This window comes from Pagrus major, chromosome 2, assembly GCF_040436345.1.
Source record: "Pagrus major chromosome 2, Pma_NU_1.0".
Taxonomy (NCBI): Eukaryota; Metazoa; Chordata; class Actinopteri; order Spariformes; family Sparidae; genus Pagrus; species Pagrus major.
The window spans coordinates 14,635,817-14,660,207 of NC_133216.1; the positions used below are offsets into that span (position 1 = coordinate 14,635,817).

General features: G+C 40.0%; 3 protein-coding genes and 1 non-coding gene across 5 annotated transcripts; all 4 read right to left on the reverse strand.

The window, feature by feature from the left end:
- Nucleotides 1–745: 745 nt before the first annotated feature.
- Nucleotides 746–3,943, reverse strand: mrpl28 (mitochondrial ribosomal protein L28). Of its 2 annotated transcripts, none has more exons than XM_073487702.1 (6): nt 3,857–3,943; nt 2,289–2,585; nt 1,812–1,964; nt 1,594–1,728; nt 1,416–1,502; nt 746–1,210 (listed from the first exon to the last, which is right to left on the reverse strand). In XM_073487702.1, the coding sequence occupies exons 2-6, from the start codon at nt 2,571–2,573 to the stop codon at nt 1,115–1,117; spliced, it is 756 nt and encodes a 251-aa protein (XP_073343803.1). In that variant the 5' UTR covers nt 2,574–2,585; nt 3,857–3,943; the 3' UTR covers nt 746–1,114. The 2 variants fall into 2 exon arrangements, with proteins under 2 accessions (XP_073343803.1, XP_073343795.1); XM_073487694.1 differs by having other exon boundaries at nt 3,831–3,928.
- Nucleotides 3,944–5,009: 1,066 nt separating this feature from the next.
- On the reverse strand, nt 5,010–5,096 carry trnastop-uca (transfer RNA opal suppressor (anticodon UCA)). The gene has a single exon. It is a non-coding gene; the product is annotated as a tRNA-Sec (tRNA).
- Nucleotides 5,097–6,426: 1,330 nt separating this feature from the next.
- On the reverse strand, nt 6,427–11,329 carry LOC141019809 (proton-coupled zinc antiporter SLC30A1). Its single transcript, XM_073494826.1, has 6 exons — nt 10,741–11,329; nt 8,866–9,102; nt 7,789–8,066; nt 7,492–7,679; nt 6,647–6,739; nt 6,427–6,541 (listed from the first exon to the last, which is right to left on the reverse strand). The coding sequence occupies exons 1-6, from the start codon at nt 11,327–11,329 to the stop codon at nt 6,427–6,429; spliced, it is 1,500 nt and encodes a 499-aa protein (XP_073350927.1).
- A 6,777-nt stretch (nt 11,330–18,106) lies between these two features.
- On the reverse strand, nt 18,107–21,849 carry LOC141013397 (GTPase IMAP family member 7-like). Its single transcript, XM_073487110.1, has 3 exons — nt 21,806–21,849; nt 20,575–20,666; nt 18,107–20,462 (listed from the first exon to the last, which is right to left on the reverse strand). Exons 2-3 carry the CDS (start codon nt 20,627–20,629, stop codon nt 19,393–19,395), a joined length of 1,125 nt encoding a protein of 374 aa, XP_073343211.1. The 5' UTR covers nt 20,630–20,666; nt 21,806–21,849; the 3' UTR covers nt 18,107–19,392.
- Between the last annotated feature and the right edge of the window lie 2,542 nt (nt 21,850–24,391).

The window sequence follows — 24,391 nt, forward strand, 5'->3', positions numbered from 1 at the left end:
AACCCATTTACCCTCTGTTTGGAGGTGGACATATGTTGTTATATGGTTCAATGGGTGGGCTTGATTAATGTCTGAAGTTCGTTATTTGTAACTTGATTATAGTAAAACAGAGTAGGCTCCACAATACAAACAAGTTGTTATCTCCCACTGAAGTAAACGTTGACTCATTTAAAGCATTTTGGTTCCATCTAATGGTGAGACGCAGACATAGCATGTTCTGGTTTTACAGTACAACCTTCAGTAAAAGTCCTGCAAAAAGTACAGAAATATTAATATAATCAACTGTGACTTCATGGATTTACGACATCACAAAGAACTGCAGTTGAGGATCACCCAGCTGGGCTAACACTGGTACATTTACATGTCAACATAACTGTTGATAATGCGTGTCAAAATAGAAATGAAGTCTTTATCCATTAAATGCAACTACAAACAAGGCTTCAGTCAGCCAAGAAATACTCTGGCACATAACCCCTCGTGAGACCAAAACACTCTTTTTTTTTACACTTTTTTGTACAACTTGAACAAATAAGATAAAATGTGTTGATATATAAGCTTGACAGATGCTGGTAGGCAGATTTTGTTACTGCCTGACAGAAGCAGCCCAGCTGTTTCCCCTAGTTTCCAGTCTTTGCTGTTGAACTATTCCTTTAACTTCCACATAAAATCATGCTATGACTTAGAGAATTATATAATTAGTGAACTGATTTCATAATAATTGAAGAACAGATGAGCAGAAACAACGTTTAAGAAAAAAAGTTAATCTTTTATTTTTGTTAGATATTCTGTACAGGGGCCTTATATCACAGCTGGTCGAGGAGTATTTACACTGATGAAGACATCTCCCTTAATCTTTAAATGTCTTACTCAGTGTATGGATCTTAACTTCAAGGGGAAATAAATAATCGTTACTCCAACATGACCTCGTCATTTGTGTCCACTTTTGTGTCGCTCCCAGATGGAAATAAGAGTCCTCCCGGGTGTACAATCAGTCCTGAAAAAGTTTCAGAAACTTGGTGACTCCCACCACCATCTGGAGAAGCTTGACAGTTCAACCTACTTAATGTTTCAGTCTGAAAAGCTGACTCTGGTCCGGCTCAGATGGTTCAGGTGGTCACTTCTTCTCTGTGAGGTGCGGCTCTGACAGTTTTTGGATGTGCAGCTCCTCCACCAGGTTGTCCACATAGGCCTTGAACAGAGGCTCAGGTTCCTGATAGACAAGAACAGAACAGAGTCAGGACAGATTGAACATTATCATTACAAAGCAGCATTTGTTTCACATCTTTCAGGAGTCTGTAAGTTGGAAAAGTTTGGGGAGAGATGTGAAGTCAATTTCTCGGATTTGTAATGCAATTATTCTCACTGAAAACAGAAGGTATTTGCACTCTGTGTGTTGTGTTTCAGGACTTTGTTACCTTGTGCTCCAGCTGCCTCTGTTTCTCCACGGCCTCCTCCAGACTCAGACCCAACCACTCTGCCTCCTCATCTGGGATCTCAAACTGCTGTTGATGGCAGAAAAACAAACATTTGTTTTTTTAACACATTTTCTTTCCCGGCATATTTAGCATCACTCAGTGAACACGTCCAACCAACCCTGTATTTGTCGTACACCTTCTCTCTCTTGACAGGGTCGTTGGGGTAAAGCTCTGTGTTTTTGTGCGCCAGGCGGAGCAACATGGCCCTCTTCAGGTCCATCCCCAACTTGGAGTTCAGGTCTACCTTTGATGTCTGAAAGGAGTTGGACGTTTACAGTCATATAAAAAGCACTGTAGGAAATGGATTTTTGTCGCACAAAGGTGGTGTCCTCTTACTTTAAGAATATAAAAGTCGAATCCGTGGGCAGCATCGATGAGGTCCAGAGTGCGCGCAGTGACCTCGATGGTGAACTTATGGTCGAGGATCTCGCTGTATAGCTCTCTTTTGAACACCTGCGGTTTCCAGGTCTTCCTCAGACGAGTCGACAGCTACCGAAAGAGATCATTCAGAATTCAATAACAACACAAGATGGATGGACTGAAGTATGATGTCTAGAACTTTCAGAAAAATCTACCGTCTCTAAATAACATAAAGTGGAGTTCAGGGTTGAATTGCTTGACAATATTGTATCAACATGCGGATGTCATATATCTTGTAGTAGTGTCCTGTGAACTTTGTCAAAAAGACAATTAAGTGGACTGTGTAAACCCTGATACAGATGCACACAACTTTTAATGTACTTAAGTGATTTCCAAGACAATAAAAACAACAAACAGAACTAATGAAAGAAAATCATTGTCGTGGAGACTCACCTTATCATTGTTGGCGTATCTGAAGCCTGATATCCATCCCTCTCCTCCCCACAGGCCGTCCTGCGACTGTGGAGGGTAGAAGATGGGGATCGGGACATCCTGCACCCGCTCCTTGTGTCCTGTCTTTGGGTTGCGTTGGTACTCGACTCCAAGAGGCCTCCAATGGACTGGGGTGGGTTCTTTCTGCTCAAGGGACTTGAGGTAGTGTTTAGGGAGACGAGCGTAGATGCCCTGCTTCAGCTTTAGGGCATCCCAGATTTTGGGGGCATATTTATGAAGAGGCATAATGAGTCAGATCTGGAAGACAGAATAAGGAACATGTCTGGATCAAACAAACAACAACATGGACAACATAACTCAGCTCTGAACCAAACAGGGCCGCAAATAAAAAAATACTTTCAATATCAATTAATAGGCCAATAAGTTTGACAACTGATTAATTTCTTAACCAATAAAATATCAAAAGAATGTGAAAAAAAATTCTGAAGTAAAGTCTTATTTTATAATTGTTTCTTTTGTCCAACCAGCAGTCCAAACCCCAAAGACTCCTTATTTATGTCTATATCTATGATAAATGACAAGCAAAAGCAGCAAATCTTCACATTCTAGAGGCTGGAACCAGCAAATATCTGACATTTATGATTGAAAAATTATTTAAATCGACAAATCTATTAATCGACTGATCAATGCAGCTCTACGACATCTTTGCGTTTATTTAAACCTCCTTTGCTTGTTCTTTCGCTTTTCTTCCACAAGCAGGAGAGGCTTGAATAAATACCATGAACTCTTTAAGTTGATCCAGAGCTACAAAAGGAAAGGGCCTTTCTGTTTTTAGTTCATTTTTAGTAAACAAGTTTAATTATTAAGGTGGTACAGATCATTTAATACAGCAGACCATTTGTGTTGAACTGATGAACTGATTTAGCTGACAGAAAATAATTAATTTCAATTTCCATAAAAAGCTGTTTTACTCATTTATCAAGAAGGATTCACTGCCACAGCTTTAAAAATGTTTAAAGTATTTTGTTTTTCTATGTTTTAATCACTATACACTGAATATTTTGGCTCCTGATCAGACCAAGCAAATACATTCTGGATCTATAAGTAACAATCATTTTTTATTGTTGTTTATATGCCAATGTCTTTGATTAGTCTATACAATGTCAGAAAACAAAATAGTGATAAAGACCCATAACAATTTCCCAATACTCGTTTTGTCTTCCTTACATTAGAGAAGGTTTGGTATTTTACACTAAAAATGACCTTAATTATGAATCAACCATCGAAATTGTTGCTGATCATTTGAGCCAGATTAACCTGCTACTTTATAGGACACCCCATAAACAAATGGGTGTCTGAGTCCCAGACACCATTATAAATATTTAGAGAAACTCACAAAGTGAACTTCCATAACATTAGGCTCGTTAGCATGTTGCTAACTGACAGCGGCTAACCGCACAGTTATTCATTGATTTACTTTGCTAAACAGGGTCTCTATGAGTCTAACATAAAGCTGGAAACGCGTTCAAACGTCTGTCTTACCGGGTATTAACTAAACAGTTACCTACGTCAAATACAGGGTAGGTTTTCACTCCACGTTATCCCAAAATCAAGCAGGCAAGGACATACATCATGCATTCTCCGCTACACAGTCGGACTTCCGCTTTCACCGGCCCGCCTACACAGATGGAGGCACATGATTGGATGGTGGCCAAGTTCTCACAGATGATTGGCTTTCACGGGCTATCAATCAAACACTTCTTCCGGGATGTAGAACCGGATGTAGATTGAGATTAATTACGCTCTAATATGTGCAAAATGGATTATCATTCATTTATATTTTTTAAAATCCTCATGTCGTTCTGATGAAGAAAACAACAAGATACAAATGTTTCAAAATCATAACAATATTATAAATTAATATTAACTAGATTAAAGTCAAATGAAATGTGTTGCATTATTTTTTGGGGACCAACAATATTTACAAAACACAAAATAAAAATTCAGATATGTCACGGAATGAACAATCCAGTGAAACACTAAAATGTACCAATATCCATAACTAATTTTGAGTAGTGTGTATTATTAGTTTAATTATGACACATTTAGTCTTTGATACATTACAAGTAAAAGTAATACATGCATGAGGCCTGAGTAAATTTAGAGATAATGCTTTAGTGTGAGTGTTCATAATAGGTTAAGAAAGATGATTACGTGTGCAACGTTATGTATGTATGGATGTGTAAGAATATGTAAGATGATCATATGTTTTGTATATAAAGTGTTATCCTGCATGTTAGCTGTCATTTAAACGTGGTAAAAGCACAACACTGATCTTTAAAATGTGGTGGAACACAAAATAGAAATACACAACTTAAAGGAGTGGCCCAAAAATTGTACCCAAGTACAGTACATGAGTAAATAAGGTTTGATGAAGAAAAGTACTGTGGGAAAATTTTATTGTGAAGTGTTAGAAAGGTGACAGGAAGTAGATCCCGTGACGTGGACAGGGGAGCTTCACCGCTGTGAAACGTGAAAATAAAACACGACTGTTGAGGTTTTACTAGTTTAAAATGCCAAATGTTCACCATTATTTGAAACAGTACGGTAATAACGGACAAAAACAAAAAGTATAATTTATTAACTAAATAATTCCCATATCCTTCGATCAAGATGAACTCGATCAATCAATTAATCATACAAAATCAATCGTAATCATGTCGCCCGAAAGGTGGAATTGAACCACTATGCCGCTAAGCATCTACAGGTTTGAAGCCTGCACCCCGGACCACCGAGGCTCATCCGGGCACTTTAACAAAGCGACATCAGGTATATTTATACATCGTACCAACAAGATCGTCCTCAGTCATGGTGTCGACTGAAAAACTACAGAAACTTTACATTTAGCAGAGAGAGCTCGTACACACAAAGTACAACCACATCCCGGATGTCCTAAAGCAGATTTATTTCAAATAAACGCAATAAAAGCAAACATTGTGTGGTCTGTCCTGTATTATGTAAAGCAGATGCATTGTGATTGGCTGTCTGGCAATAAAAAGGTGGAGCCACATTGCATCGTTACAGGTTAGAGATATGTTCAGGAATAAGACAACTGTTCCCAGGGTAAAGGTTGTTTTTTTAGATCTAAGCTTGAGAACACAAACTGGTGAAGGGCTTGGCTTTTATTTTTAACACTGTATTTCAAACAAGCCTAAGGAAGTACAACATTTTACATAAAATATATCCAGTTAAGTGTCTTGTTGCTAAGTTTACAGATGTTGCTTTGTCTTGTACCTTTTGTAAAGTATAGAAACAATCTCTCACCTTAAATATATTGTTTGTTACTATTATAATCCTGATGATAGCGCTCTTGAGTATGTGATCAACTTCATCATACTATATGCAAACATTTTTATTCACAAACAGATATTATCTAGATCCTTTCCCAATTTTAATCTTATGTTATTTGTATTCTCCTTGCTTGATGTCCTTATGTAGCTTTTTTTTTTGCCCGCATACTTTACCTTACTTTTTTGTTTTCCTCAATTCTTTGTAAACTGTTCTCTTCACTATTTGTGACTATTTTGTCTCAATATACATTGTACTTCTTGTGGATGTTTGGCATTCACTTAGGTAAAAGTAGCAACATCATACTGTAAAACTACATTCATCAACATTTTACTTAAGTAAAAGTATAAAGAAGTGTTAGCAACAAAACATACAAAAAATATTAAAACTAAAAGTACTCATTGTGCAGAATAAATGTTATATTATTTTTTGAATTATCTAAACAAATGTATTATTCTACATCCTTTTGCTACTTATATATTGTTTTAATCTTAAAATTAAAAGAGACACACTATATGTCACACATTATAGTTTATTTCAATACATACATGGATGAGAAGCAAGAAGAAACAAGAAAAACTGCCTCAGTTTTCACTGAAGTTCACTTGATATTACATAAAAATCTTTGGTGCAGCACCGTGTTAATGTTGTAAAACTAACAGAACATTTGCACATAATGTGCAGGCAGTGTTTTGAGTCAGACAACATCCATTTTCTTTACTTTTACATCATTAAATGGCTGCCAGATCATTAATTTATTTTTCTCCAGATCTTTGGTGTAAACTGTCATTCAGAGGTACGTGTTCTCAATAACCAGTGTCTGAGGCTCTTCCTTTGTTTCCCCAGCGGGTGGTGCCAACAGGCGGCTGGTCTCATCCTCTAGGGGAGAGCAGCACATACTCCCACTGCAAGCCTTTCCGCAGGCCAGGTTGCAGGCCAGGACCCCACCCAGGGCGGGGTCTTCTCTGTGGAGGACAGGGGTGGCGTCACCCCCACTGCCTGCAGAGGACGCAGAGCAGGAAACAAACTCTGGCTGAACGGTGCAGCTGCTCACTCCTACACTCCGCAGCACCTTTGTGACCCCCGACATTAGATCAGAACACCTTTAAAAAAACAACATTAAACATTTTTAATCTGGACAAAAACATATTCATGATAGCCAGTCGATAACCACCCTGAGAATCTGAAAGATTAATGTTAGTACGATTAACTTTCTGTGTAAGTAAAGTGTAAAGCTTGTGATAGACTGGTGACCTGTCCAGGGTGGAGCACACCTCCGCCACAACAGATATATGGATGATAAATAAGCTGTGTCCCATCCAAAGCATAAAGTAAAACTTTATCAAACTATATAGCTATTTAAATCAGTCACTGACCATTTTCTTTTCACCTCACTGCTCTACATGTGATTTTTTACACAAGAAAAGAAATATCTTCATGTATAACATTTGCTGAATTAACAAGTAGACCAACATAGTTAAGAATGTGTTGTAGACAGTTTATAAAGTAAAGCATTATTTGAAGGGAGTCTGGTGACTTCCTCCACGGATGACAAAGATGTAGCATTTATTGCTTCGTATTCACTGTTTTTGTAAAGTTTGACATGTTTAACGTCAATAAATTGTTGTTTTCTTTAATACATTTGCTGTAAATGATGAAATCAGTGGAAACAATGTGTTCAAACAGCTGCTTGAAGGTAAGATGCACTTCAGACATGGAAGCAAACAGGCTGGTAGAGATTTGCCTCGACAAGCTGACACTTTTTACATGGAAAGAGAGAATGTATTGTATTCTCAGTGGGCATGATATAAAAAGATTGAACCACTCATACAGAAGTCAAACTTTTCCACTTCACCTGTGTGCTGGAAAGCCACCATGACAGTGCACATGCACAGTGGCCACAATGAATGATTCAGATTCCTGCCAGACATGGAGGTCGTGCACACCCTGCACCCCAGGAACGCTCGCAATCCTCCGTCTGAGATCAGTCACACAAATGTGTGGAGGTGTGGCCTGTAGCAGCAGCAGTCCGTACCTGTGCACCTGGAGAGCAGTGACGCAACAGAAACAGTCAGTGCAGGTTTGGATACAGCTGCAGTAAATATGAACAACATGAATACATTTTTCAAATCTGTCCTTCTCAGAGACTGACCTGTGGCATAGCTGCGACACCCAGCACAATCACAGCCAGCATGGTGAGGCCAGGATCCAGGTAAATTATAAGTCTACAGGTTCCTTGGCTCTGCAGGCACTGTGGGCCCATCAGCAGCAGCACCAGGTTAGTGATCAGAGCCAGAAGGGGGGTACAAAGGTCCACAAGAACAAAGGCGAACGACGAAAGACAGGCTTTCCACTGGCTGGTTAGTACAGGACTCCTGATGTGAATTGATGCCTCGGAGACTGGGGAGGTATTCAATGCTTTTTGACTCGCTGAAAGGAGAGAACACAGTAAAGTATGATCGTCTCAAGAACTTTTCTACATGTTCGATCACAAAAAACATCACATTTCATTGATAACTTTAACGAGAAACAATCTGTTTCCGCATTTCTCTAACTTTTGTTTTTGTTTTCTGTCCCCACAAGCTGCAAGCTGTGTCACTCCCTCACTCTCTATAGCTTCCTCCTCCTCCTCCTCCTCCTCTCTTTTCATTCAGGCTCCCTTCTGATGGACCACAGGCCCCTGGGACCATCTACCTCTCCTGGCTCCTGCTGCCTGACATATTGATGCATATTGATCGTCATAGCCTGGGCTCCGCTCGCTCATCGCTGTCCTCTGTTTTACTCTCCTTATATCTGTATTTCTGTAAAATTTGATGCCTCTTCACTCTGATCTTCTCTGTTTTACTGCTAATTATCTTGTGTGGCCCGCCCTGTTCCAGGTCACCATGGTGGAGAGGAGGTCCTGCATGTGGCTCGGGCACCACTTGGCGATGCCTCGTCTGGAGCCACGCACTTAACATATATTATAATTTGTATCAGATATTCTGTCAATGCAACTTGTAAACTGTGATTTTGTTGTTCTGTTCTGTACATGCGACATCTATTGCATGTCTGTCCTTCTTGGGAGAGGGATCCCTCCTCTGTGCCTCCTCCTGAGGTTTCTTCCATCTTTTTTTTCCCTGTTAAAGGTCTAAGTTCACTGTACAGATAGTAAAGCCCATTGAGACAATGTGATTGTGATTTTGTGCTATATAAATAAAATAAATCTGAAATAGCTAGACTCTCTTACCAAGATGTCCCGAGCAGGTTTTGTCTTTGGAAATCTCTGTGATGTCTTCTGAATCGCCTCCTGACTGTGGTTCTGGGGTTGGGGAGTCAGTGTCAGGGATGCAGGAGGTTCCCGGGTTACAGAGGACGAGTGCCGTATTGTGGAACGAGGCCTCCGCAGCAGACTGGACTGTATGGCTAACGTCACTGAGGACTCGCCCTGGATCTGCCTCACCTTTGGCTTCCTCTTCATCCAAGACTGTGAGAGTCAAACAGAGGAATGAAAAACAAATATGGCCTCTGTTTGATGTTACTTAAAGCTGAATATACACTTTTTTTATTATACACACTTGGCAGATACTTCAAAGTGAAATCTGCCCCAGAGATACCATCACCTGGACAGCCACACTAGATTATTATTACATAATGCTGTATAAATATGTACTTTAACTAACTAACGTCTGGTCCACATTGGTCTAAACTCCAGCTTCCAGAATCATCTTCCATAAACCATATTCACAAGGCGGCCATTTCCCACATGTTGTACTGCAGTTTTCCAGGTTTTAAGTCCATAAACGTAAGGAATAAACCAAATTGTTATCATTTCACCACTTCCTGATTGATCAGCAAGTGAAAAGACAATGGATAGTGCCTCCCGTTAGCTTAGTTTATTATCAAGACCAGAAACAAAAGGAAACAGCTAACATATTGTTTTTACATTTTGGTTTTTGTACAGGTTTACAGGAACAAACGAGGTACAACGAGTTGTGAGCTTTAAAGGGGTTGTTTGGTGGATTTTGTTACCTTTGGACAGAGCCAGGCTAGCTGTGTGCCCATGTTTCCAGTCTTTATGCTAACTCGGTGCTGACTCTTGCTTCATGTCTACCCCTATAGACAGGGTACTCAGCTTCTTAATTAACTCTCAGCAAAAATGTGTGTTTCCCAACTGCTCCGTTATAATCCTGATTTAATAGTAGTCATAGAAGTTTGAAAGCAGGTGAAGGTATGCAGCTTTTTAATGTTACCTCCCCCGACTTTATTGTTTGCAGTGCATAAGGGGCTCAGCATGCGTCTGAAATCTCCTCCTTGTACACTTTTTCAATGGTGAGAACTCGCGTATCACAAGTGCCTTACAAGCAGCTGTGCAGAGGTGAGAAGATTAGCAGGCTTTGTACTGCTCACTCAAACTCTCGGTGTTTGCTGCCTCCATGACTTATCACATTAACAACTAGGAGAATGTGCATCGCTATCCCCATTTATGTTGTTCTTTGCATCTTGCTTCTCTGTATGACAGTAGGCTTCAGCTGCTTTTGAGAGCCATTCAGACTACAAACTCTTTTGCTATTAGATTACTTGGATTTTCCCTATATACTCTCATCATTTCAAACATATTGAACCGTGAAGCCTCCTTCCTGGATGGCAAATATATATATGCTTTTATCCAAGATCCACATTTTTGCGCTATGCTGTATCTGTCGGTGCTTTTAATGGTACCAATTCTCTGTAAAAGCAAGCTTTCTGTTGATTTAATGTGTTATTTTTAGGCCTATACACTTAATTCTGGTTCTGTCTCTTTTATCTCCTTTGTTTCTCTTGTCGTCTCCCTATAAAGGTCACAAGTTTCTCACTTTCTACAAAATCATCAGTTCTGCTTTTAGACATATTGATGCATCATTAATAAAATGTTCAGCTGTTTTCCTTTTCGAATGGTCTCTATGATGAGCTTACACGATTAAACAAGCGTCCTGCAGGAGGAGGATAAACACCGACTACAACCTGGCAACCCAAACCTTGAGATGCTAAAAATCAGCCTGTATAAAATGCTACCACATATCGTTATACTGTATATTTGTGCACTAGCTGTCAAAGTGAACATGTCATCCGTCTGTAATGTTACCTTTGTGGTTCACTTCAACATGAGATTCGGTTTCCGGGGCCTGCTGATGGTCCAAGTTCAGCCAGAGCATTAGCATCTTATGGAGCAGACTTACAGTGGTGACCACTACAAGCAACAGGGGGCGCTTTATTGGTTTTGGCTCCATGCATATGGGGACAATTTCCAAAATGTAGGAGAGACACAGACTAGCCAGGAAGAGAGCAGAAACGAAAGTCCCTACAGATTGAATCCTGCAGTTGGTGGGGGCCAGACTGCAGTCGAGAGCTGGAGGAGAGAGTTCAGGCTGATGCTGATCTAGGACGGTTGACCCATCAGTGGGGGTCTGGGTGCCAGGTAGAGGTTTGATGAATGACTCTGACTGTGCTGCTGATGAGGAAGAGGAAGCATGTGGAGGAGGCGCAGGGGAGTCCGAAGAGGAGAGAGGAGGTTTTTTTACACCTGCCTGATTAAGAGCCATGCGCGTGAGGATTAAGAGTGTGTGGAAACTGTCCGCCAGCATGATGAGCGAGTGGCACATCTGACTGATGACGACCTGGCACCCCAGCAGCAGGAGGGTCACTCCCAGCATGCACCAGTGTAGCACCCTCATACCTGCAACTGAGAGAATAAAGTGCACACTGAAATATTGCATTCAAAAACATCATCACTTGTTTTTACAACCTAACCTAACCTAACCTAACCAAGCTATTCTGTTTATGTCTGCTTCCCCATGAGATCACGTCAGAGGTTTTCGCAGTATTTATGAAGAAAGATGACACTTCTAGTTGTAATGTCTGTAAAATGATGATTTTAAGTAAAAGTGGAAACTCCAGCAATATCCTGAAGCATCTTTCTACACAACAAGGGCTTAAATTCCAGGAATGTCATGTATTTGACAACCGAGCATCATGTCTGTTAACCAAGGTAAATACGCTGTTTTGTAATAACATCAGCATCAGACAGGCAACAAAGCATAACATTTTCATAGACAAAGAAAAACTTAAACAAATGCTGTACAAATATTCTCCCATTGAATCCATTTTAGAGGGAATCAAGAACCAGTTCCAGATTAAACAGAGCGACAAACAGTGGAGTTTTTGCACACCTGAGTCACAAACATGCCTTTTTTCTACTCATTTTTCTGCACTGTGTTCAGACTCAGAGACGATAAAAAACAGATAATTAACCCGTGTAGGCCAAAAATGTGTCAAAATTGACACTGGTATCAATAAAACTTATCAATTTCCATCCTTAGTACAGTGCATTTATTATGCTAATACTGTACTTTTACTTCAGCAAAATGCGTGACTGTCAAGAGTATCTCACTGTGGTTTTACTACTTTTACTTTACTTTAAAAAGATCTGACTACTTCTTCACCACTGACTGTAAATCATGAATAAACCAGCATGCACATGAAAGACACTACAAACTATCTGCACAACTTGAACATCCAAAATTTAAGACAAAAGCAACAACTTTAGACAACTTATGCTGTTTTTAATTACCCCAGAAAAGCGGACGACCCTCCGGCAGCAATGAAAGGCAAGTTGGGTTCTTGGATGTGATCTTTGCGCCGGAATCAGAAAAATGTCATTCATGGTGCTCACCATCTCCTCCTCTCTCTGTCCCACCACACTCCTCCTCTGCTCTAATCGCAGTCATGTGAGCTGGGGAGGGGGTGGGTGGTATCGTCCTCTCCTCAGTTATCCCTGTTTGCATTCCCTCCTCAACTAGCCGGTGGGAGAAAATACCTTTAGCGGACACATCGCACGGCCCACCCACCCACCCTTCATGTACTCTCTGAGCAGATCAAGTGAAGCTAATTTGTACTAATTAAATCCCCATTGTGTTGTCAGGATTACAGATACCAGATCTGGTATTACATAATCAGATCAACCAGAAATCTTTGCCTTATTATGCTGGAAACATCAGGCTGTTTAATGACAACTGAGTTTTACCCCCAAGTAATCAGAACATCAGAATAAACCACTAAATAAAGGAGGAAGCACAACTTGGATATGACAGTGAGTAGTATGATAATGGCTTTTTTCTTCTTCTTTTCCCCCTCATGCAGAAAACGTTTGGGATTGTTATACCTCTACATCCACATGATTTGATACTGGGATTCAACGCCTTACATTTTACAAAAATGTTTTAAACTTGTTCATCTTGCCACTGAAGAGATTATCACATGTGCTAAGAGGTTGAGTTTTTTGGAAGAAAAAAGAATGGTAATAAGAGTATTAAGTATGTGGGTATCAAATATAACATAATAAGTATATAAAAGACAACATTTTGCAGACTTTACTGGTTGTGACTTCTGCTGTTGCAGTTGCTTTTTTTTCTTATGTTTGTGTCTGTTCTTGCTTTGTGGCTTTCAATATGTCTTGTCTTATTTGTGAGTTGTACTGTATCACCTTACTATCATTTAAAAATAAAATGTATGGCTTTTTTTTTTTACTTTAAAGAAGCTGATTGTTGTGAACGCTCAACATTAGCCAACATAAACTACTGGCCATACCAGACCAGTGGGTGTAGCGCAAAACCCCTGAGGGCAGGTAACTGAAGTAAACAAGGGTGTATTTTATTTCCTGAGAATTCACGGGAAGGCTGACTGTCTCGAATGTGAATGGTAAGTATGAAGCTACAGCTAGGAAAACAATTAGCTTAGCACAAACACTAGAAAAGGGGGCAAATGGCTAGCTTGGCTCTTATCAAAGGTAACAAAATCCACATTGAAAACTTACTAAACAAACTATATTATAACTATATATATAAGTGTTAAATGGAAGTCAGGTGTGGTAGTCCATAAAACATTAAAGAAATGGCTCCATACAACTCGTCTGCCATAATCAAAGTCACTGGAAGCAACGAGATACTGCAAAACTGGGTGTTATGTCTTTTCAAATAATCAATTTTTATTTTTGGCTCAACGTTTCCTTTAAATTGTGAGCTTTTGAGGTGTTATAATGGATCTCCTTACCCGCAAAACTACAACTTATAGACTGCTCTATCAAAACCGCAAGAAAAACAGACATTACCAGAGCTACTGTGTAAGTTAACGGTCTGAAACAACAAAGCAAAGTGATCACAGGCAGAGTTGGGCGGATGGGATCCATAATAACACATGTTGGAGCCATGCTACCTGCTTCTCTAGCCAACATAGCTTCATATTTAGCCAACAAACACGAGAGTGCGTGTCAATCCTCTCATCTAACTGACAGCATCTAACTGTATTTATTTTAGCATTTATTATCTCCTTGAAGCTGTGTCGAGGTGGTCCAGCCTCCCTGTCCTCCCGCCAGCGCTCGTGACCCCGCAGATGATGCTGCAGTCCCATCAGCCCCTGCTCCTGTGTGCCAGGGGTGCAGGGGTTTGTTGCAGTCCACTGGTCTGCGAATCAACAGGCCAGATAGGGGCTGACACCACGGATAAGTCCCTACTGTTCTACCAGCATGCCAGCACATTCCGGAGGCACAGCTAAGCCCAAGGAAAGACCCAGCGAGGAAGCATTTGATCACTTGCCACTGTCCCCCGACAGACAGAGAGGCCACAGACCTGGCAGCTTGGCCAAACCTTTAACACCTACAGAGCTGGTTTTCAGTTCTGTAGCGCTACCTGGAGCAACCTGAACACAACACTGACATACTGTCTCATAAAGAAGCTAGCCTATGTCACAGTAACACAACACGCCTACTTACACATTCAACAGATTTGGAGCCACATGGCATTTAGTTTCAGTTGTGTTTGGGCAAAGGACTCTGAAATTTGCTCTTGATTTTATCTCTGGTCTGGTCTCCTTTAGGGATGCACGATATATATCGGACAAATAAATTATCGAATGGAAAATGGAAAATGTACATAATCGGTTATCGGCAGATAATGAAATTATAGCGGATAAATGAAACCGATAACGCAAAGCCAAATTGCTTCAGTTGACTTAACAAGTGCAGCATTTACACACGGCATGTGGCGGCATGCACCTTTAAAGTTGGTTTGCAAGCCGCCAATAAACAAAGAGAAGAAGAAGAACAACAATGCATGTTGTCGCGTTCGTGACGTAGAGCTGCTGCACCTGTGCAGAGCCACGCAATGTAGACAAAAGCCACACACGTCGTCGCTGGAGTGGACGAAACTTACAATACGTGTTCTGCAAGTTCCCAGAGAGCAGGGAAACAGTCTATGGGTTTAACACAATAAATCTTATTATGTAGCCTACAGTGGGTATAGCTGAATGCTTGGCTGAGGGCTGAGTTGCCGTATTCACAAACAAAAACTCCTTTTTTTCTACGTCTAAGGATGGTAACTTTTTACCCAAGACATATAGCGTTAGCCCTAGCCTTCCAATCATGTAGGCTAGGCTGGCCATCAAGTGCTAACACCCGTTTTACAAGATTGCCCACGGAAAATAGTAAACAGTCAGCTACTCTGCTTTTCTAAAGCAAGCTAGCAGAGTTTTAGCATTAGCTTATGTTTGCTAGCTACAGCTGAAAAAATCTGTTAGCAACAGTTGTTGTTTAAGCTAACAAAATCAATGGCTGTTGGCTAGAAATGAGATCACACAGTAAATACCTGGATATTGAGGGTAAATCTATCGGATCTACTGTCTTTAGGGTTGGGAATGTTGAGATATATAATAGTCACCATAATATCACGAGGAGCACCATATGTATTGAGATATAATAGCCTTTTGTGTCACTGTTATATTATGAAGACCACCATAACTAATTCACATCATTTACTTAAAGAGCTGGACATATCCTGTTGATAGATGAGTTTGGTATAAGCATTGACCCCATGTTATGAAGGGTCAATTCATAGGAGAGACAAGCCAGGGTATGAGAAGGAACACAGCTGCCATTGTCTGTGTAAGGACTTTATCTGTGCAGGATGGCCTTGAGGTGAGCAGCATCTGCATGTGGTGAGACAACAAGAATGCCTTAGAGGAGCTCAAAGTAGAGCAGGATGAGACAAGAAGAGGGAGGGTCTTTCCACAGGGCAATGTCGTCACGGATTGGTGGAATCGTGTTGCCAAGAGGCTGGGACCAACGAAGGGAGAGCTAAGTCTGAACCACAGCCTCCCCAACTTTTTAGCCAATGAGAAGTTACAACACCTTAACAGCTAAAAAAATAACGACTATTGTAATGAGTAAATAATCATCCTTTTCTGGGCGATAACAGCACTCCTCTGACTGTGATTTGTCAAACAGAGAAGGTCCATGATCATGCTTTTGGTTAATGATGCATTTCTAAATAAATGGTAAAACGGTCCGTCGTTGTATGTCTTCACTCAAACAAACGAACACGCCGACAGGAATCGATTCGATTTTATTGATATCAGTGCTATTATAGATCCTGCTTATTGGTCAGAAACTTTATCGATTCCCTTATTGATCAATTTTCTGTGTTGGAAAAAAAGGAAGGCCTCGACTTTCATCATCAACACAACTGTTTTGTTTAGCTGGAACTGGTTTAATCTAGTTAAAGAATATTTGTAGCCCTTCTGGGCCTGTCTGTGGGAATAATGAGATATTTACTCTCTGTAATGGACGTGCTGCAGGTCAAAAACAAATAGCACTGTTGTCGCTTTCTTCGTGAAAAAAAGACACACTTTGGACTGTTTCTTCTTCCCTGCCAGGACTCAGTTGTGTTTCCATCAGCGCAGTCTGATGTTTTGCAATCCCCAACTGCCAGAAACACAGGAAAAGGATATTAAACTGGCTCGTCTGCCTGTCCGTGAATCTAATATAACATCTTCACAGAGAGAAATGTCACATTGACTCTTCATCTGTTCACCCTGAGGTGCCTCAGGGTGAGGAGTCATGGAAAACAGAGAACAGGAGGCCGACAGGACGTCAGGAAATGTTTTTTTTCAACCAGAATTTATTTTACAGGAATCCCAGAAATGCAACGCATTCAAATCCCTCTGGTGTCCCCTGTGGAGTTTTTCATTTTGGGAAATACACTAGTTGCTGTCATGTAGAGCGTTTGATGAAGACTGATGCCACCCTCATGTCTGATATAGCTTCCAGTGAAGCTATTTCCAGCGGCTGTTTAGCTTAGCTTAGCATGAAGACTTGAAACAGGAGAGAAACCACTAGCCTGGCTCTATCCACGGTAAAAAAAGTACAATCCAAAACAAACAGGGGGTAATGTTCTAGACTATCGACAGGGAGCAGTAACTTTCTTAAGTTTTGTTGTCATTGTGAGGTTGCAAGGCCACCGGCTGGTCTTTATGCTAAGCTAAGCTAATTGCCCGTTAGGCGTAGCGTCATATTTAACACACAGGGATGAGAGTGGTATCGATCTTCTCATCAAACTCTCTGCAAGTAAATGAAATAGGCGTGATTTATTTCACAAAATGTCAAACTATTGCTTCAACAGGATCGGAAAGCTACACAAGAGTGAACGATTGGTAAATGCAGCTTTAGCTAAAAAGAAAACATAGGACTGTGTTACATGTTAGAGACATTTGAATTATTTGGGATCTGTGAGTGGTGAAGGCTTCATAAAATCCCAGTTAAATAACTTCTGACTGTCTCATAATCCCCATGCTGCTGCAGAGGGAGTGGATTAATGCAGTCTGGAATTCCTTCAGAGAAAACTTACAGTAAGACGTACTGTACAGAGCAGAGCTCCCACCCTGAACTGGACTCCCTGCCACCACTACACTCCCTCCACTCCAGGAGACATGAACCCACCTGCCCTGGACTGAGGGAGTGAAGGTCTGACCGGCTGTGGGGTGTGGTGCTGGTGGTGAGGGTCTTTGTTTTGTTGGAACAAGTTTTTAAAGGAATGAACAGATAAATTGATCCCGAGATTCCCAGATTGGAATCTGGTCTGGAATCATCAACAGCATAACATTTTAATTTCTGCAGCACTTTGGTGGACCGATGCTGGAGTAAGGCAAATAATCAGATATTAAAGAGGTTATATTATTCTTTTGGTGTTTTTGCCTTTCCTTTACTGTGTTATTTAGCTTTTTTTTTTTGCATGTACTAGGTCTGCAAAGTGAAAAAGCCATGAAAAAGACGTTATATAAATACTGTATATATATATATATATATATATATATATATATATATATATATATATATATATATATATATATATGTCTCACTCCGTAGCTAAAACGGAGCGTTCAGGACACAGTGTGAAAAGGGTGCTGCAATCATGAGAAAAATAATGTGTTTTTTGAGAATGGAAATATGTAAACCTGTTCTACTAGGACCCCCAAATAAAAGTATGAACCTGAAAACTAGCACAACATGACCTCTTTAAAATCAAACTCACAGTATAATGATCGCCTGTAACACATTTCAAAAGTCTGGGTGGCTGAACCAGTTTGATGGTGAAACACAGCAGACGTAAACACCAAAGTACTGGAAATTAATGAATCTGTTTATTTAGTATCACAGTGAGGAAAAATAAAGACCAGAAATAAAAAATTCTCATGCAACGATAATCAATTTATAATCACATCACATCGTACCCCTCAATACTTACATCTGAATACATCTATATTCTGTTTGCATCATCCCTCATTAAAACTGACACCACGATGAGATAAAAGACAAAAATAAAACATTCATGTTAAATTCCATTCACAAAGAAAAAGTGATTATAGATACAAACGATTATACTGTCTATAAGCATTACCAACAAACTGTTTCAGCAGATGCTTAAGATTGACAATCAACAAATGAGAAAAACAAATCGGTAATCATTGTGAATATGTGGATGGTAAGTTATAAATGATAAATCAGTTCTTTACGATTGTTCAAGAGCTCAAAGGTCAAACAAAGAATCAAAAACTCATAACTACTGTCACTGAAAGGCACAAAACAAAAATCAATCAAAATAATTAATTAACTCGCTCACAATAATGAACCTTCAATAACATCAAGTACAAACTTAAGAACTCAAAGCAGTATTGATGGTTTCATCACTGGTGAACTATTAAAAAAAAAAGCTGCTTGTCAACGTGATGTGATCTAGTCTAAATAAGGAGACAGCGTGTCACATGTTCAGACAGTCTCTCCTGAAGACATTCATAGTTAATATATAGAAAAAATAGAAATAATATATAATAATATATATTGGTATAATAGAAAAAAGGCTGCATCTAAATGCCCTCTGGACTTGTGGACTGAGCCCTTGCATCCTCGGGTCGCAAGGCTGACATACTGTAAGCCGCTGATAGACAGGCCTAAAGACGACCTCTATAACCTTAACTTCTACATATTTCTGTATCACGATGTGGTTAAATATTATTTCTGGCCAACAAGATTCAAGGAATGTTTAAATAAAGTAATTCAGTCAGTAAAGTCTGGTGAAGTCCGCACCTCAAGTGGACTTTCTGGAAGTCTGCAGAAAGTCCACTTGAGGCCTCTTGTGGACTGGATAAATTGTGGGTCTGGACCATCACTTGCAGACTTCCCGCGAACAAAGAGCATACGAGCTGAGAGAGAAGTTAAAACTCCACCTACTTTCTCAACCTCACACACAGCTGACCAATTACTGAGTCAGACTGGTGGATGTCAGACGCCCCTCCAAAAAAGGTGTTTGGGGGAAGGGTTTCTGAAGAAACTTTCTGATTTTGGCATTCAAGAGAACTGATTCTACTGTGTCTATGAGCTTTATTTTACAACACAGTGATTATGTTTTGCACGCTATTTGTTCTTTTTTGGTTCCTCTGATTCCTCTGAATCCTCTGAATCCTCTGAATCCCTTGGGAATTTGGCTACGAGTTTGGCTTTGGCTGTGACTTCAGCTCCATCTTTGGTTGTGACTTTGACTGCGACTTTGGCTTTGGCTGTGACTTTGACTCCGCCTATGGCAAGAGCTGTGCCGACTCCGGCTCCAACTGAGCCTCCAATGACGACCGCAGCTATGGAGCCACTGCATAATTTGAGTCCGATTGCGGCTCCACCTGCGCCTCCTAATATCAGGCCTGCTGCAACGAGGAAGATATCAAATAAATGATCATATACGAAATTTCGTAGTTGTTCTTCGCTAGCTGACAAACCTGTCTTACCTGCAGCCGCACCTGTTTGAACTGCCACACCTGTTTGAACTGTCTCACCTGACAGGTTCCTTCCTTCATTATTAAACAGCATCTTGAACTTGTCATTGGTGAAGTGCTGTCCACCATTAACTGTGACCATCTCATCTATCTTATTCAGAAGGTTTCTAACCTGCTCTCTGTTTTTCTTGTCTGTGTTGTCCACCACACAGTATCTACCACCACACATGGAGACCAGTTTTGACACATGTTGAGCATTTTTGGACTGAGAATGGATCAAATCATCAATGGACCTGCCTTTTAGCCCCTTTCCATGAGTGAAAAGGACCATGGAGTACTGACGAGCACTACAAACATCACTGTCAAACACTTTTGGAAGATGCTCAAACATTCGGACGTCTTCTTGTGTGATTCTGCCGAGTCTGACCACAAAGACAAAGGCATGTGGTCCTGGACTGGCCTTTACTAATGACTTCCCGATCTCCCTGAACAGTTGTTCACGAGTCAGAACTTCATCAGTGAATCCTGGAGTGTCCACCACTGTGACCTGACGACCCTCCACTATGGCTGATTTAGAGACAGCCTCTGCAGTGACTGGATCAAAGTCACAGCCTGAGTCAAACTGATCTGACCCCAGGATGGTGTTTCCTGTTGCACTTTTCCCTGCTCCAGGTAGACCGAGCAGCACAATCCTCCTGACTGCCGTGGGATGTGCAACTGAAGGAAAAAAAACACAGAGAGACGTCAGATTGTAGTACTGGTAGACAACTACTCAGGTAGACAAGCTGATGAACTGATGCACAGTCAATCAGGTCATTCACTTACTGACCGTTTTTAGGGTGGCCTGCACTTTTACCAACTCCTGAAAAACCCGGAATAACCATGGTGAGATCTGGATCTGTGTTTGAGAAGCACAAAAACCTGGTGGAGACAATAGGAAGAGGTTAGAAAGTCTGAAAGGTATTTTGGGAGAAAGCTTGAAAATACATTTTTACAAAGATGAAAATAAAAAAAGATACGATAATTGTCAACTTTCTTACCGTGGTATACCTCAGAAATATCAATATATCACTGCAACCCTATTGGAAATTGTACCCACCACTGAGATCATCAAGGTAATAAACGTAAAAAATAATCGCCTAAAAATAACTTGACTTTGGTGCAGCATAGATACAGTAGCATTGTTGTATTTTTTGATGTTATAGGACTTTTTTTTATATCATGTTGTTATAATTTCATATCACATTTTCAGTAGTAGTAGTAGTAGTTTAAACTATTTTTCCTATGCAGCTGTAGAGAACCAAACTAGACGTCACCCTGCTGTAGTAACTTTGTCAAACTGTATATTCAGTAAAATGATTAAAGTTGCTCATGCACAGTTGCACAACTTGTTGGACAAGATGACTCATCAGATAAAACTTCATGTGTCTGAGGGAACAAAGCAGCCACAACAGCACAGCTTGTCAGAACAAGAAGTATGATTCTGTTGAGCTACACTTTTCTCTTTCCACATAAAGTCTGGTGCTCTCTACTAAAATAAAGCCTGAGTGTTGTTGTCAACTAAAAAACAGTTAAAAGTGAAAAAACAGAAAGTGAAACATGAAGCTAATAAATGAAACCAAAACCGAAAAAGAGAAAAACAACTTGACATATGATCCTTAACTTTAACCATTGAGCACATTTTGGATTTTGTTTTTAGGATATCCAATCTGTTAGTTAATATTTCTTTTATTGTTGTCACACTGCACATGTATTGTTAGCCCTTTGTAGGCTGGTGCAACAGCTAGGCCTACACCAAACAGACAAACAAGCCTATCAATCATATATTTAGACCAAACAAACTGAAAACTGTGTTTCACTTTGAATAAAGAACATTATTTTATTTGTGCTGCAGACAGAAGTCGAGTTTAAAGCCCTTTATCAAACAGAAAGAAAGTGAACATAAATGTAGGCTAATTGAGTTTAATAATGAATTAAGAAGACGATATAACATCATATATTGCACATCGGTCAAAGGGCACATTAACACAAAAAAGACAGAAGAACAGAGAGACACTGACCTGACTCACATGCAGTGAAAGGTTTTTCGTTGTTCAAATGTCATCAAGTTATACAGATTCAGCTGCGCCACTTCCTGAAATTACATTCAAAATAAAATCCCCTGCTTCCAGACGTGACGGTGTAAGAAAGGAATAATGAGACTTACATTTTTTAAATATTTTATAATAAAACAACATATTATTTGAACAATTACTGACTCTTTGTCTATCAATTCTGCAATTTCTGCTTTTCAATCAGTTATTTAACAATCCAAGCACCACAGAACTACTTGTCCCCACAGTCATGTATAGAAGGAAACTGCAGTATTTTGTGATCAAAACAATGTTTTCCTACCATTTAAAATGCAATCGTGTATATCATGTATACACACCTATCAAATATATGATAGAAATGACATAACAAAGTGACTGGTGTTACAACATGACAAACGTCTTTTATTTTGAAATAGAAATCACACTGATGACATCACTTTACTTCCTTTGAGCTATTCACTGAAGATCTATGAAGACGTGGCTTCCTCTCCAGATCTCATGTGAAGCTTTTAGTCGTTGTATATAATATTATAACATAAATGGATTGAATTACATGATTTAGTGAGTTTTACGTGATTGACAACATGTGGTTTGATGCCCTGAAGCAGCCATTTCGTAAAATGCAGTCAGTTACCTTCCTTATGGGTAACACTAGTTAAAAAACAACAGAAACAAAAACAAAAACAAGTCATAAAGCCTTCATTTATGTGTATTCATAGAGTCAGTTAAGGAATAATGTGGTCTAAGTTTAAATGTTAGAAAAGGAAGACATTTTCAGACAAGTTACTGCAGAATGACCCCACATCATTATTAGTAGGCTATTAGGCTGTTATTATTAGGCTACTATTAATAACCCACTTCCATTTTCTTTATTAATAGTAGCCGAGACAAAATTCCCTATCAGTATCATGTAAAATCCAGCTTCTTCCTATTTTTCACCGATGAAATGTGAATCAAATGAAACAGCTTCACAGAGAGAAAACATCACATTGACTCTTCAGGTGCACAATCACATGTTTCACACCAGTGTGGACAGAGCCTGAGCCTCAGGGTGAGGAGTCATAGAAAACAGAGAACAGGAGGCCGACAGGATGTCAGGAAATGTTTTATTTCAACCAGAATTTATTTTTACAGGAATCCCAACACAACCAAATCCCTGTGGTGCCTCCTGTGGAGTCATAAGAACCAGACCTTTAAGAACCACAAGTCACAATGTTTCTGAGCTGATACAAAAGCAAAATACAGTCACTGTATGGCAGGTTTGTGTGTGTGTGTGAAAACAGGCTTTTATCCAGTAACAGGAATGATTAAACTCACTGTGATATGAGTCCCTTTTCTTTTGCAGTATGGATGTTTTGTCTGAGCCTGACTGCAGGTTTGCACGACATCTTTATTAACTGGCGGTTTTAACTGCTGACAGAAAATAACCTTTGCTCAAAACTCTACACACACTAACAAGTGTTTCAAAAGGAAAACATGTCAAAGTATAAAGAGAGAGTCCGAGCAAGTCTGAGGAAAATAATTAAGGTAACTTTAAAGCAAGATTATGTAGAAATTGGCATTTTGCGTGAGTTCGCAGTTTCTGAGTCACTGTCATAAATACAAATCCCACAACTTTAACAATTTAGATGTAAAGTAGGTGCTACAAACAAAACTCATTACATCATAACAATGTTGTGTGTTGGACACTTGTATGTTGGAGTAAACATGTGTGTAACGCTGTGATCCTACCCTCTCACTGAAGTTACACAGAGCAGAAACATGTGATAGGGGGGCAGAGGGGCTGAGACAGAGACACCATTCAGCCTATTACAAGACACTGAAACATCAACATGATTTAGAAGCTGTTATTTTAAGATAAAAAGTTAGACAATGTTGCTTTACTTGTTGAAAAGTCAAGGGACTTGAAGCATGAAACACATTTAACCAAAACCACAATCTTTCTCTCACCTTAATCAAAGTGCTCTTGCTGCCTTTCTAGAGAAGAAAAGAGCAGTCAGTGATCAGAATCAGGCAGCAGGTAACAAAACAAAAGTTTTTTAGGAGACGGGGTTGTCTGTGTAGCAGGTAAAAGATTGGTTAATGCAGTTTTGTTGAAAACTTAACAAAGGACTGTGTTATATGATCGAGACATTTGACTCATTGGTTGTCTGTAAGTGTCGAAGGCTCCATAAAATCCCAGTTTAGTAACTTCGTCTCATAATCTCCCTCCCCGTGCTGCTGCAGAGGGAGTGGATTAATGCAGTCTGGAATTCCTTCAGAGAAAACTTACAGTAACACGTACTGTACAGAGCAGAGCTCCCACCCTGAACTGGACTCCCTGCCACCACTACACTCCCTTCACTCCAGGAGACATGAACCCACCTGCCCTGGACTGAGGGAGTGAAGGTCCGACCAGCTGTGGTTGTCTTTGCTTTAGTGAAATATGTTTTTAAAGGAATGAAGAGAAAACATTATCCCAAGATTCCCAGATTGGAATTTGAGGAAGCAAAAACATCTTACTCTGCCTTATTCTACATTTTACATGCACTTCTTTAGCCGTGCTAGCAGCAT